Source organism: Heterodontus francisci, chromosome 26, assembly GCF_036365525.1.
Source record: "Heterodontus francisci isolate sHetFra1 chromosome 26, sHetFra1.hap1, whole genome shotgun sequence".
NCBI classification, from domain to species: Eukaryota; Metazoa; Chordata; class Chondrichthyes; order Heterodontiformes; family Heterodontidae; genus Heterodontus; species Heterodontus francisci.
In genome coordinates this window covers 62,544,469-62,558,369 of record NC_090396.1, presented here as the reverse complement: position 1 = coordinate 62,558,369, position 13,901 = coordinate 62,544,469, and the positions used below count along the sequence as shown (strand labels likewise).

Here is a 13,901-nt window from a genome sequence, read left to right as displayed (position 1 = left end):
GGAATTGTGGGGATGTGGTAGGGAATATGGGATTAATGTAGGATTAGTATAAATGGGTGGTTGATAGTTGGCACAGACTCGGTGGGCCGAAGGGCCTGTTTCAGTGCTGTATCAATAAATAAATAAATTTATGCTACACATTTAAGCTCTTTTTAAACAGTTCATTTCTCTCTTTGGATCAATTTTTTAAAAAAAAGAATGTTATTATTTAAGTTATAATTTGATCACATATGAAATCTTCATGCCTTGTAACACTATTGTAATATATGTAATATAATGGTTCTTCCTATGATACAAACAATGAAAAATAATGTGGTAATACGGCAGGTCTTCTCACAGGATCCAGTACATAGTCAGGTCCTATGTCATGCAATCAATAATAGCCTTCTGTCACATCATTACTTTCATCTCCAAACAGCATCATAAAACATCCACATCGAACAAATAGACTGCTGGACGGCCACACATCACCAAGAAAACGAATTTAAACCAAAAGAAGTCACTATATTCCACATTTGTTATAAAAATTGACACATACCTCTAGGTGACTTTAAGGCACTAATGTAATTTTAGGGTTCAAATGACATTCATAAACCATTCAAGCTTTCTTCCTGTATTTTACCCTGGTGTTAACACTTCAATTACATTACAGTCTTCAGATTCATTTTCCATTATTTTCTATCAACCAACTTTTCTCTGTGGTAAATGTTAATTTTATCAAGGCTTCACTGGATGTGTTTTTTTTAAGTTTGTTTGCAATGAAACTGTTTTGTTCATTTAAAAGGATTCTGATTTACTGTGTTGACTCTGAGTCCATTTCCAATCAGTAAGTTAACACACTGGAGCCCTTTATCAAAGAGGACTCAGTGAGGGGGAGATGGTGACATACTGGTAATGGCACTAAACTAGTAGGCCTAATGCCCTGAAGATATAGGTTCAAATCTTGGGCTCAATGGCAGCTGGTGAAAGCTAGTTTTAATAGTGGTGCCATGAAACTATCATCAATTGTAAAAACTCATCTGGTTCACTAATTCTCTTTAGGGAAGGGAAATCTGCCATCCTTACCTGGTCTGGCCTACATGTGACTCCAGACCCACAGCAATGTGGTTGACTCTTAACTGCCCTCTGAAATGGCCTAGCAAGCCATTCGATTGTCAAAGGCAATTAGGGATGGGCAACAAATGCTGGCCTTGCCAGCGACACCCACATCCCATAAAAGAATAAAAAAAACTCAGGACTCAGTGTGTAGGTCCTAGATGCACAAATTATCAAAAAGCTATTATAAAAATTAGCCAAGTACTATTGCCAATGACATAGAGGACACTGAAGAAGCCATGCTACCTAAATACAGTTTGCAACAGATGACACGTCGGAGAGCTTGAATTTGTTCTAGGAATTCTCCAAACTTAACTCCTATGTATTAAGTAAGCTGTCATGTGTAATTTTCATTTTTGAAAGAATGATTTAGAACTAATAGATACATGAAATTGACTGACAAAAATGACAATGTCCAGAATAGCTCCAAAATATCATTTTGAAGTGCATTCAGAAAAGAAGGGTTAGTAGCAATTCCAAATATTTAAGGACTTATGGGTCATTAAAGTAAAATAAATTCAAATGAGTTGGTTTATTGTTTTGGAGATTCTGTCTTGATTACGGTTACAGCTTTGCAAAGCTCGGAACATACCGGTCTTCTTAAAAATGGCATGATACAGCTTCACTATCCTGGAAATGAAGGTATTATGCTAATGAGATCTACTCCAGCCAAGTTAATCAAAGAATATTCACATATTTCTAAGGACACTCTCATATTTTTACCTGAGGGAAAAGACTGGGGTCCTTGTGGTGTAGTCTTTTCACAGCTTCTTCCAGAAAAGGTGTCTCCCGAAATGCCAGAAATCCTGGAATATAAGGGGCATTCAGACAAACCATCTGGCATTCCTCATAAACAACCTAAGCAAAGTTTAAAAAAAAATTGGAAATAGAAATGATGAGTACTGAATTTGTGATCAGATGTGACTCCTGCTGCATTTTATTTCACAATGCACCTATTGGCATATTACTCTTACATAGACAGTTTTAAGATACTGAAAGCAGAAAATCTATTGACAATGTGTGGACTTTTATGCAGCAAATTGTGGTCAACCCTGTAAGCACCTAAGGTCACTCACAGCTTTCAAAACATAGACATTTTCTTGTTTTATTATTTTCCATTTAAAAATTAAATCTCTTCTCTGTGCCAAGCACCAACACCGTATGAGAGCAGAGATGCACATTCTCTTCTGTCTCTAATGTTACGAAGGGGATGATGTAGGTATAAATAATGCATTCTGCTTGTTTTGGGAATGGCACCTCATACTGGAGTTCCAATGTTTCATTCCCATAGGATGCTGGCACCTTTTAACACTGTAGGGATGTGACAGTGTAAAAGAAAAACTTTACTTTTCTCTGTGGTTTCATATAATCTTTAAAATCTGTGCTAAAGAGCTTTGTCATAATAAAAACAAAGTGACTCCTGACAACGCAGAGCATGTGTAGAGTGACTGCGGATGGCATCAGTGTGTGCGAACATTTGACAGCTTGCAATATGAATGCGCGCATGCACATGCTGACATCACCACGCAGTGACATCTCACCCCTCAATAGCTGTGATTATCGGCTCCATTCCACCCCCGCCCCCAGCCACTCGCTTCCACCCTCGCCGCTCCCCCCTACCCCGGCCCCTCGCTGCAGGCCTTGCCACTTGCCCCCTTGCTCCTGCTTTCGCCCTACTCCCCGCACCCCCCCCTCCCCCCGCCTCGGCCACTTGCTCCTGGCCTCGTCGCTTCCCACTTCAGCTGATCGTTCCCCACTGCGCCACCCGAAGAAGCGGTGCCGGGGGGGCAGGGAATGAGTCACCGAAGCGGCAAGGCGGGGAGCGAGTGGCCAAGGGGTAACGGTGACGCGGGAGAGAGTGGCCAAGAAGAGGGAAGCGGCGAAACCGGGAGCGGGTGGTTGGTGTGGGGGGGGGGGGGGAAGAGAGTGGGGATCCAGCAGCCGAGGTGGGGAAGTGGTGAGGGCGGGACCAAGTGGCTGAGGGGGGAGAAATGGCGAGGCAGGGAGTGAGCGATGAGCAGACAGACGCGGGAGGGCGCCACGAAGGGAAGTGCGATGGCAGGAGGGAGCTGGGCACTGTTGGGGGTGGGATGGAGGTGGCGATCGCAGCCACTGTGGGGATTTGGGTTAAGGCTGCGTTTGCTTTTTGTGACTGTTACGACCAGGTGAGAAGGAGTCTAGGGGGTCCCTCTCAGCCTTTGCCTGGTTTAACCGTAACAGGGTTTAATTTTAAAAACACTGTTTTTAGCTCCCCCTCAGTGAATCCTTGTTCACTGCTCTCCAATTGTAAGGCAAAAAGAATCAACCAGACAGGTTTTCTTAGATTTAAACAAGAAAAGTGGAAGTTTATTAACCATAAACTCTAATTCAGTTAATGACTACGAATTTGCAATGTAACCACGCGAGCATGCATATGCGATAAACACACGCAGATAGAGACAGAAAAGTAAAAAGAATAAAGGGGAAAAGTTTGAGGCAATAGCTGGGATTTATTTACGGTCCTTTGAGTTCGATGCAGAGTCTTTGATTGCTGGTAAGTCTTGCCGTTTCGTTGGGGCCCAGTGTACGCTTTAAAACTTGTTTCGATGTAGGAGTCTTTTCTCTCTTGAGGTTTAAGTGACTTCAGTGGATCTGGAGATGCATGAGAGAGAGAGTTCGCCAGGAGAGAGGCTCACTTCTTCCAAGTTCAGTTGCGATCTGACAAAAATGCGCTGTGAGCAGTTCAAACAAAACTCTAGGCCAGCAGGTTAGTCATGTGACTAGCTGTTTTAACAAACTCCTGCGTTTGTGGATTCTCCATCTTAGCAGACACCCTGGAATGCTGGTTTTCTTACACATCAATGTCTGGTGATCAAAATCCATTTGATTTCATTGGATCAGGGAGTCGTTCTATTGTCTCCAGGCACTGTCTCTTAGTATGCAAATGTTTTCCAGCCACTGCTGATCTCTTTAAACAAGTCATCTCTTCCTTCAGCAACAGTTTAAAATTTATGTTCACATGACTCATTTATGTTCATATGGCTCATTTGTGGCAGGTGGGGTCTTCATCATCGTGATAAATTGAACAGTCATCTTTATTATTGGCAGCTGCCTGAGACGTCGCAGACAGTGACTTTTCGGTGGATGAGGCTGCATCTGCACCTGTGCCAGTATTGTGCCACCTAGTGATTGTGTTATCAGCAAATGCAGCCTAATAAAAAGGGAAATAACAAATGCTCGAAATCTGAAATAAAAGCAGAAAATCTGGAAACATGCAGCAGGTCATTCAGCATCTGTAAAGGGAAAGGACAGGTTATCATGTCTGAGTATGAAACCTTCAATCAAAATATCACAGCCTGTCTTTTCTCTTCAAAGATGTTAAACTCAAAAACAGAAAAAAAGGTTATCATTAATAGTAATTAAAAAGCTCCAAAGAAATTACCTTGCCATAGGAGTGGTAGAAATATTTAGTGAAAGCTTGTTTAGAATCTGCTCTGAATTTTACCACTGGTTAGCATGAAATAGGAAAAAAGATATATAATTTGTTAACTGAAATATTTACAAACAAAAATCAGTGTCAGTTTTAGAATTACTGCATCTGAACCAGTGACTATGAAATTGGAACGAATAGTTTCTATGGAGACCAGTTTAAAAAAAACACTGAAAATATATAAATTTTTCAACATTTCTATGTTTAGCACCATCTGCTGCTGGCGAAGATGAAACTGGAGATTTAAAAGATTTAAAAGTACAAAACGAGAAACAAAGATAAATATAAATGTTTCATGTTATTGTGATATGAGCCCACTGACATCACACCAGTTGCAAGTTCTCACACCACTGGTCTCTTAAGAAATAATAATACACATAATTTTCTTGATATTTGATCAACAATATTGATATCTGCAGATACTGTAGTTACAGTAACTCTTAATTATTAGCAGACCATTGTATTGCATACTCTGTTTGCATCTGAAACTTTGAAATGAAGTATTTTCCTTTCCCATGAAACATCACATTTATCTCCGCTCAGTCCGCAAGCAGGACCCTGAGCTTCCGGTTGCTTGCCATTTCAACACTCCCCCCTGCTCTCATGCTCACATCTCTGTCCTGGGATTGCTGCAGTGTTCCAGTGAACATCAACGCAAGCTCGAGGAACAGCATCTCATCTACCGATTAGGCACACTACAGCCTGCCGGACTGAACATTGAGTTCAATAATTTCAGAGCATGACAGCCCCCCACTTTACTTTCATTTTTAGTCATTTTTAGTTATTTTTTCTTCCTTTTTTTTCTTCCTTTTTTTTTTGCATTCCTTTTTACATTTTTTACAATCTTTTTTTGCATTTATTTCATTTCATCTTAGTTTGTTCAGTTTGCTTACCCACTGTTTTTTTCAGGTTGTTTTTCTTCAGGTTTGCACTTGCTGATGTTCAATATTCAGTATATTCACACCTAATCTGTACTGATGCTTTGTCTTTCAACACACCATTAACATATTGTTTGCCTTTGCTCCGTGACCTTTTGGTCAGCTATGTGGCCTGGTCCAATCTGCACCTTCTCCTTTGTTATCTCTTGCCCAACCCCCACCTCACTTGTTTATAATCTGTGACTTTTCTAACATTTGTCAGTTCCGAAGAAGGGTCACTGACCCGAAACGTTAACTCTGCTTCTCTTTCCACAGATGCTGCCAGACCTGCTGAGTGAATCCAGCATTTCTTGTTTTTGTTTCAGATTTCCAGCATCCGCAGTATTTTGCTTTTATCACATTTATCTATTTCATTTTTGCGAATAACGGACAATTATATATGCATTTTTTTACCTGTATATAGTTGGCTAATTATATTTTTCATCATCACCCTTTTCTACTATTCCTGAATCACTTGCATTGTCTGAGTGAGCTCCTCCCATGTAATATCACAGAAACTATAGAGAAACAGCAACATACTGTCCAATTCTGTTAGCTTGTCTGTGATCCTGCTTAAATGACTTATTGTATAACATTTTCTGATACTGACACATGACCGCTGTATGCCTTGAACTAGAAAGGATTAACACAGGTTTAAGAGCTGTCACCGATGAGTAAATGTTTGTCATCATAGTCCTCAGCAAATAAAACCAATCAGCAGAACAGTCAATGTTGGAAACAAAATGGAGTGAGCAAGCCTCCGTTTGGATTAAAATTGAGACCCATTCACATGCACTTCACTTTCTGATCATCAGTCTCACACCTAACATCTACCAGAAGCTGTCAATCCTTCTTCATTTTTTAAACTACTAGCTGCTAATTGTTCTTTAGGAATAAAATAATTTTTTGATCATTTATGCAATCCTTGGGCAATAGATTGTGTGCTGTTGCACAATCAGGGCACAATATTTTGAGATGAAGGCTTCTGCACTAAAACTACTGCGTGATTGTTTAATTGGAACTGTGCATACAGATGTGCCTCACAAAAGCTGATTCCACCTCTACAGAGTTAAAATATCATTAGGTAAAATATCGTTGTGAATACTTCACCTTGTGGCCCTAAAACATAAAACATTTAACCTCTCGTTAACTGTGAAAACTGCAAAGCTCTTTAAATGTACAATGCTGTATTTCTTTGCATTAAAAGTGAGTTGCATTGAAATGGGCCTTATTCAGGTCACGTCCATTGTTCTTCTGATTGGTATCCTGTGTATACTGCCCTTCCTACTGCTCCATGAGCACTGGCAGAGCTTTCAGTTGTCAAAGCCCTATACCCTGTGTCTCTCCCTGATTCCCTTCCTCTTAATATTCTCGCCAAACCTTCAAAAGCCTCCTCAAAACCATGACCTTCCATCTCATCTTTACCAAGTCCCCCTAAATCTTAAACTCTGCCACATCATATGCTTCTCCACTGTGAAGTGCCTTGGGATGTTAAGGGTGCTATGTAAATGCAAGCTGCTGTTGTAAGTTATTTGTTTTAGCAAAGTGAAGAAGACTGGTCTTTGCAGAAAACTAGCGTCATTTATTAGATTTTGTATATCAATCTCCTACCGTCAGTCCAAGTGTCTGATTTTACCTTAAGATCAGGATAACTGAGAACCACTAATGAGGCACAAGCATTGACTTCATCTCCCTTGATGTAAGATAAATCCACACCTCCAACACGCTCTAACCCTTCAAAGCCCTCATTACTCTGCCAATCTTCAGTGTTGTGGTCAATCATCTGCTGCTTTAGCTCTATCTGCTGCCTGTTAGAAGAAAGTCAAGGTCAATACTTAAGCATCACAGCAAAACCATAAATAATTCATGATAACAAATTCAATCAAACATTCCAAGGTGGATTTAAAAATGTGCCAAAATTGGCGCGCCAGTGCTGCCATGGGGCAATACAGGCCAATGCAGAGGTGCTTGGCTTTTGTTGCATGTGTGGTGTTGTATGCAGAGTGATGAATTTTAATAATGCAAGTATTCCTCTCTCCGTATTTTCAGCCGGCTACCTGCTTTCCCCCGAGCTTCCCATCTGTAGAAAGCAGCCCTCGCTCACACAATGGAGCAGCAAAGGCCTGTAACCTCACTACCACTGTACAGCAGTCATTGATGTCAGATCAGCAACTGTTCCAAGTGAAAGCTGAAGTTGAAAGAAAAGGAAGTGGTGTAGCAAAAATCTATAAATGCCGCAAGTGTATATGCTTCATCAGCAGGATGTTGTATCTGTGACCTGACCTCAGGGGAGTAGTTTTGCAAGGTAGGAGAGCATATTTTAGAATTTTTTCAGGTACGTTTCTAAAAATCAGAATACTGCAGGATGAGAGTGGTACTCAGGAGCGGCAGGAGTCAGAGTAGGGATAAAGGGCTAGAAGTAACTAGTGGCATCCTATGGGAATCTGTGTTGGGGCCTTAATTAATCACTGTATTTATTGATGACTTAGAAACCAGGACAGGGAGCCACATATCCAAGTTTGGCAATGACACACAGATAAGCAACATTGTAAGCAGTGTAGATGGAAGCATAAAATTACAAAGAGATATTAATAGATTAAGTGAATTGGCAAAACCATGAAAAATGGATTTTAATATCAGCACGTACAAGGTCATCCACTTTGGACTCACAGAGTACTTTCTAAATGGTGAAAGGCTAGAAGTTCAAAGTGAATGCACATTGATTATTAAAATATCACAGACAGGTATGAAAAATAATCATGGAATGCTGGCCTTATATTTAGAGGACTAGAATACAAGGGGTAGAACCCATGCTGCAGCTATACAAAGAAAGCCCTGGTTAGCCTACACCCGGAGTACCGTGCTCAGTTCTGGGCATCACACTTTAAGAAGGATGGATTAGCCTTGGAGGGAATGCAGCAGGATACCTAGACTCGACGGGTTAAATTACAGGGAGAGATTACACAAACTGGGGTTTTATTCCTTGGAATTTAGAAGATTATGAAGTGATTTGATTGAAGTTTTCAAGATATTAAGGGAAACTGATAGGATAGATAGAAACTATTTCTGCTGGTTGGGGAGTCTAAGACGCGGGAACGTAGCCTAAAAGTTGGAGCCAGGTCTTTCAGGGTGAAGTTAGGAAACACTTCTACATGCAAAGGGTGGGAGAGGTTTGGAACTCTCTTCCACAAATGGATCAATTGTTAATTTCATCTCGGTCCTAAATGGCCTGCCCCTTATTCTGAGACTGTGTCCCTGGTTCTAGACTCACCAGCCAGGGGAAACATTCAACTTAATAAAGCAAGTATGTGGGAAAGCTCTGTGACATACAAAATAGTTAATTTTGCTCAATATTCCCAAATTAATATACTTTTGTTAGTTAATATTGATTTGTGTATCTCAAAAGGAGGAAAACTTTGAATTGCAGTCTGGCTGTAAAAGACTATCAATGGATTTTTGGATTCTTGTTTTTTTCTGCCAATTGCACAATGATGCCACAAGTCACATGCATCAGTCAATGAAGTTGTGGGGTAATTAAAACGTTTGGAACTTATTTTATTGAGAAAACATTCTTAGAATGTCATTATTTCCATATTTCTACTACTGTATGTTCACATGGTTGAATACAAGAAACTGTGCTGTGGGAACAAGCAAATACATGAATGGTCTGACATGAAACATTAATCCAATCGTCAAAAAAATGGAAAATGCTGGAAGTGCACAGCACTTTGGTCAGCATCTGCAAGAAAGGCAGGTTAATAAGAGGATATAGAAATGCAGGGGTATACTAATCAGCAGTGGATGAACAGGCTGGGTCTTTTTTCTCTTGAAAGGCTGAGGGGTGGCCAAATGGAAGTCTTTAAAATTATGACAAAGTTTGGGAGAGAACGTTTCCACTTGTGAGGGAACAGCAAAACTACAGGCCATTAATAGAAGATGGTCACCCAAAAACAAAATCAAATAGGGAATTCAGAAGAAGCTTCTTTACCCAGAGTGGTGAGAATGTGGACCTTGCTACCACAGGCAGTGGTCGATGGGGACAGTATAGATCCAGTTAAAGGGAAACTACATAAGCATATGAGACGGGAACTTTATGCTGATAAAGTTAGAGGAGGAAAGGCAGGAGAAGGCTCGAGACCACTGGCATGGACTGGTTGGGCTGAACGATCAATCTCTGTATTCAATGTAATATTTGAGGTCTAAGACCTGCCTTCAGAACTTTACATTGGATAAAAAAAACTATTTCTCGTGTAAAACTGACTGTCTGTGCCTGTGCAGTTTTGCCTTTTCGTTTCCAGATTTAAAGGAGTCCCGGCCTTGTTTGTGTGGATGTATCCTTTCCATGCTGGTACCGCGCGGTGTTCTGGGATATGTAGTTCCCCTGTGACTTCAGCCTACAACTCCCAAAATGCAGTGGGGTGTGAAGCTGACGGTTGGTGCCAGCGTCATTCCTCCGGATGTAAATCCTCCATTTGTTGGACGCTGTGTGTCTGCGTGAGATCGTATGTGGGTTTTTTTTTTCAAGCGGCAGCGTTTAGTATACCTCTCCCACTTCCGAAGCAGATGCTGATCCTGACTCCCTCCCTCCCGCGACGCCGCCATTGAGGCCTGGCTTCGTCCGGCGAAGACTGCGCGCATGCGCCTCCGCTTAGTTCGTCATTTCCGCTTAAATTGGCATGTTACATGAGGAACTTATCCAGTGGATGGAAATAAACCATCTGCATTTCAACACAATATCACTCTGCAATTTCCCAATTAAACAAATGAATTTCAGTGATCAAAGTGATTGAGCAACATTCAGGTAATTAGTTGACCCACCTTTTACCAGGTCTGAAACTGGACAGAGCTCACAATTCTATCTTAAAACTGATGAAAGCTTTTTGAAAACCTTATATTGTGCCTTTATCTCATAAGACAAAAATGAACCTCTCACATTAATATACTTTTAGAGTTCATTTTACAGATTACCAGAAAGTGGCATTTGAACCCCCAACCACCTGCATTATGGCCCAGTACTGCTACCTAAGTCAAGCTCACACTTAAATCTTATTTAAAACCCAAATAGAGTTAAAACCGGGCCCTAATTGGTGTCTGTTACATAGGTTTGCTATATACCATAATTTTCTTCATAGTCACATACAAATGACAATATAATAAAATATGAAGTGTAAGGTGAATTGCAAACCTAAATTGTGCAAGTGGCAAACATTTTTTGTGGATCAGTTGCATAGCAGATGTTTTGTTTAGTGATTCTCCAAAGCAAGAGAGCTGCCACTTACTGATGGTGAAAATAAGCACAAACATTTTGCTATAATTCTAAATTGCTAATTATTGGTTTACAGGGAAGTCATTTTTATTGGAAATCCTAATCTTACTCTTATCTCATCTATTTAAAATCAGTTTTGTATTCTATAACCAGAATTATTTTATGCCCTTCCCAACCCATTCCCGCTTCAGCTGCCAACTTATGCAGGGCGGCAACAGCGAGAAATGGCCTGCCTGCCCTTGGCCAATCAAGGCCCTTAAGTGGCCAATTAACAGCCTACGCCCGCCACCAACGGGGATTTTAGGGCTGGCTGGCGGGTGGCTGAGGCTTCAGAAAAGCCGCCTATTAAAACTAGGTGGCCTGGGGGGGGTGCCTCCTGATCGGGCACCCTGTGCCCAATGGAGGGCCACCCCCAAAGCCTCAACAGCCCCCAATGCCCAACACATTCCCCCTAACTGACGCCCCTCGCCTTGCTGGGGGCCCGACTGATTGCCCCCGGCGAGGCCTCAAAAACTTACCACTTCTTCGGTGCTGTCCGTCATTTTCATCTGGATGCTGGGTTGCAGTCCCAGCAGTGGTCACCGCTCTTGGCACTGCTGGGACTATGAGTTGCCAGGCCACTGATTGGCCGGCAGCTCCATTAACCAGGACTTCCTGCCTCACTGAGGTGGAAGTCCTGCCCAAGACCAATTAAGGGCCTGGGGACTGTAATATCCAGTCTGGACCCCCAGGCCTGGCAGAGGCGGGATCGCCACTGACTTTTCAGCCAGTCGACAGTTTACCCCGCCCACCGTAAAATCCAGCCCTATATCTGTGAGCCAACAAATCTATCACAAAATAGTACCTTGACTCAGTCGTCATTTAGCCTTGAGTAATTTGAAGCATGACATGTGGCAAGTGTGGCATGCTTGGGAGGAATAGGTGAATTTGGACTTATGGTTCCCAAAGCTCTTCACCACTGGACTCATCTTTGCATTCTGTCTGGTTCTGTCATAGATTAATTGACAGAGATTGACATTGAATCAAAGGAATACCATGATGGTAGAATGCTAATTACTTCAACTGTGGTCTTTATTGCCCAGTAATTCCTACATTCCTTTGTCAGAAGATTGTGTGTTTGAGCGATACTATGGAGATGAGCATGTAATTCAAGATCCAGTACTTCTGTGCAATAGTAATTGGACACTGAGCACTTAGTACAGGTCTGCAAAAAAAATCCATCATCTCTCCCGACTGGTCTTTGCAGTGGAGCACAATTTCAATTTAATTTCCATGGCCCTTTTACAATCTATGTGGTAGGATCTTAGGCCATCTTGTCCTGCATATAACCAGGGATCTAAGAGTTAAATTCTGAGGAAAGATATGAACTAAGCTTGTGTTCCCTGGAATACAGCAAGTTAAGGGCTGATTTTATTGAGACTTTTTAGGATCTTGTAAGGAGTTGACAGGGTAGATAGAGACAGTTCTTTTTCTGCCGGTGGGGGAGTCCAGGACAAGCGAGCATAACCTTAAAATCAGAGCCAGGCCATTCAGGGGAGAAATAGGAAATGTCTCTTCAAAGGATGGTAGAAGTGTGGAACTTTTTCCCACAAAAAGCAGTAGATGCTAGCTTAATTAATTTTTTATCTAAGATTGATAAGAGTTTTGCTAGCTAAGGGAATGAAGGGATTATGAAGCCAAAGCATGTAAGTGGATTTACGATACAGGATAGCTTGATCTCATTGGATGGTGGAACACACTCAGGGGATTGAATGGCCTACTCCTGTTCTTATGTTCCAGAATTTTCTCATTATACCCCTCAACTCAAAAGTCTTCTTGGAACCTCAGTCATGCCTTTGGCCAGCTCGACCTCATTTATCCCTACACCTCAGGATGAACTCCCAATTGTTTTCTATGTTAAAGGTGCTATATTAATGGATGATGTTGTAGTCTGAGGAGATAGCAGAAAAGGCAAGAATGTTGTGAAGGGAAAATAGTCGTAAGTATTGGTTATATTAATAATTTGCACAATTTCAGTTTAAAAAAAATCTACTTGTGAGATGACTTATGGAAATAAATGTATAGATCATGAGAGTAAAATCACCACAATAAAAACTTGAAAATATCAAATGTCTGGCAGTCTTCTGTTATCTGTGCTTATGGTGCCACCTGCTGCCCTTTAGCTGTATTACTGCAATGTGAACAAATGCTAATGTTTATATTGTTGGCGAGGTTCAAAAAAATTGTATACCCTGGGACAACAGAGGCTTATTGTACCATATTTGCACTGACTGGTAGGGGATAGGGGACAAAGACGCGCTACTTCAGCGTGCTTCAGTACAATAAGGCTTAAAGATGACATAAGACATGAATCTAGCATCAAGGAATGATACTGCACAAGGCCATTCGGTCCATTGTGTCTGTGCCAGCTCTTGGGTGGGGCTATCCAGTTAGTCCCCCTCTGCTGCACTTTCCCCATAATCCTGTAAAATTCCAATTCTCCTTTGATTGTCACTGTTGAATCTGCTTCAACCGGTTTTTCAGGCAGTGCATTCCAGATTGCAACAACTCACTGAAAAATGTTTCCTCATGTTGCCCCTGCTACTTCTGCCAATCACCTGAAGTCTGTGTCCTTTCATCACTGACCTGTCTGCCGCAGGAAATAGTTTCTCCTTCATCAAATCCATGCATGATTTTTGAACATCTCTATCAAATTGCCCCTTAACCTCTGCTTTAAGGAGAATAACACCAGCTTCCATGGAACTGAAGCCCCTCATCTCCAGTACAATTCTAATTTCTTATGCACTCTTTCCAAGGCCTTGACATCCTTCCTGAAGTGTAAAATGAACCATAACACTCCAACTGAGACCTAACCAGTTTCCAAAAGGTTTAGTATAACTTCCCTGATTTTGCAATTTATTCATAAAGCCAACATTCACAACGCTTTTTTAAACAGCTTGTCACAACAACAACTTATATTTGTAGAGTGCCTTTAACGTTAAGAAACACCCCGAGTTGGTTTACAGGAGCATTATAAAACGAAGTATGACATCGAGCTACAAAAGGAGATATTAGGTCAGATGTTTTGTATGCATACCCCCCAAGTCTCTGTTTCTGCATCCCATTTCAAATTTGACAATTTAGTTTATATTACCTCCCCTCATTCTTCCTACCA

General features: G+C 41.3%; 1 protein-coding gene across 24 annotated transcripts in view; it reads right to left on the bottom strand.

Moving 5' to 3' along the window:
- LOC137384399 (endonuclease V-like) overlaps positions 1–10,107 on the bottom strand; it is a 282,278-nt gene extending 272,171 nt beyond the window's left edge. For 21 of the 24 annotated variants that reach the window (XR_010977583.1, XM_068058394.1, XM_068058391.1 and 18 more), the window contains exons 1-3: positions 10,025–10,107; positions 7,118–7,289; positions 1,819–1,953 (exon numbers count right to left, since the gene is read on the bottom strand). Coding sequence is in view for 23 of the 24 variants with exons in the window: in XM_068058394.1 (XP_067914495.1) it covers positions 1,819–1,953; positions 7,118–7,289; positions 10,025–10,083 (366 nt within the window). In the remaining variant the exon portion in view is untranslated. Of the gene's footprint in view, positions 1–1,818; positions 1,954–7,117; positions 7,290–7,538; positions 7,666–10,024 lie in introns of those variants that run through there. The other 3 variants (XM_068058395.1, XM_068058381.1, XM_068058404.1) reach the window with 3 other exon arrangements.
- Between the last annotated feature and the right edge of the window lie 3,794 nt (positions 10,108–13,901).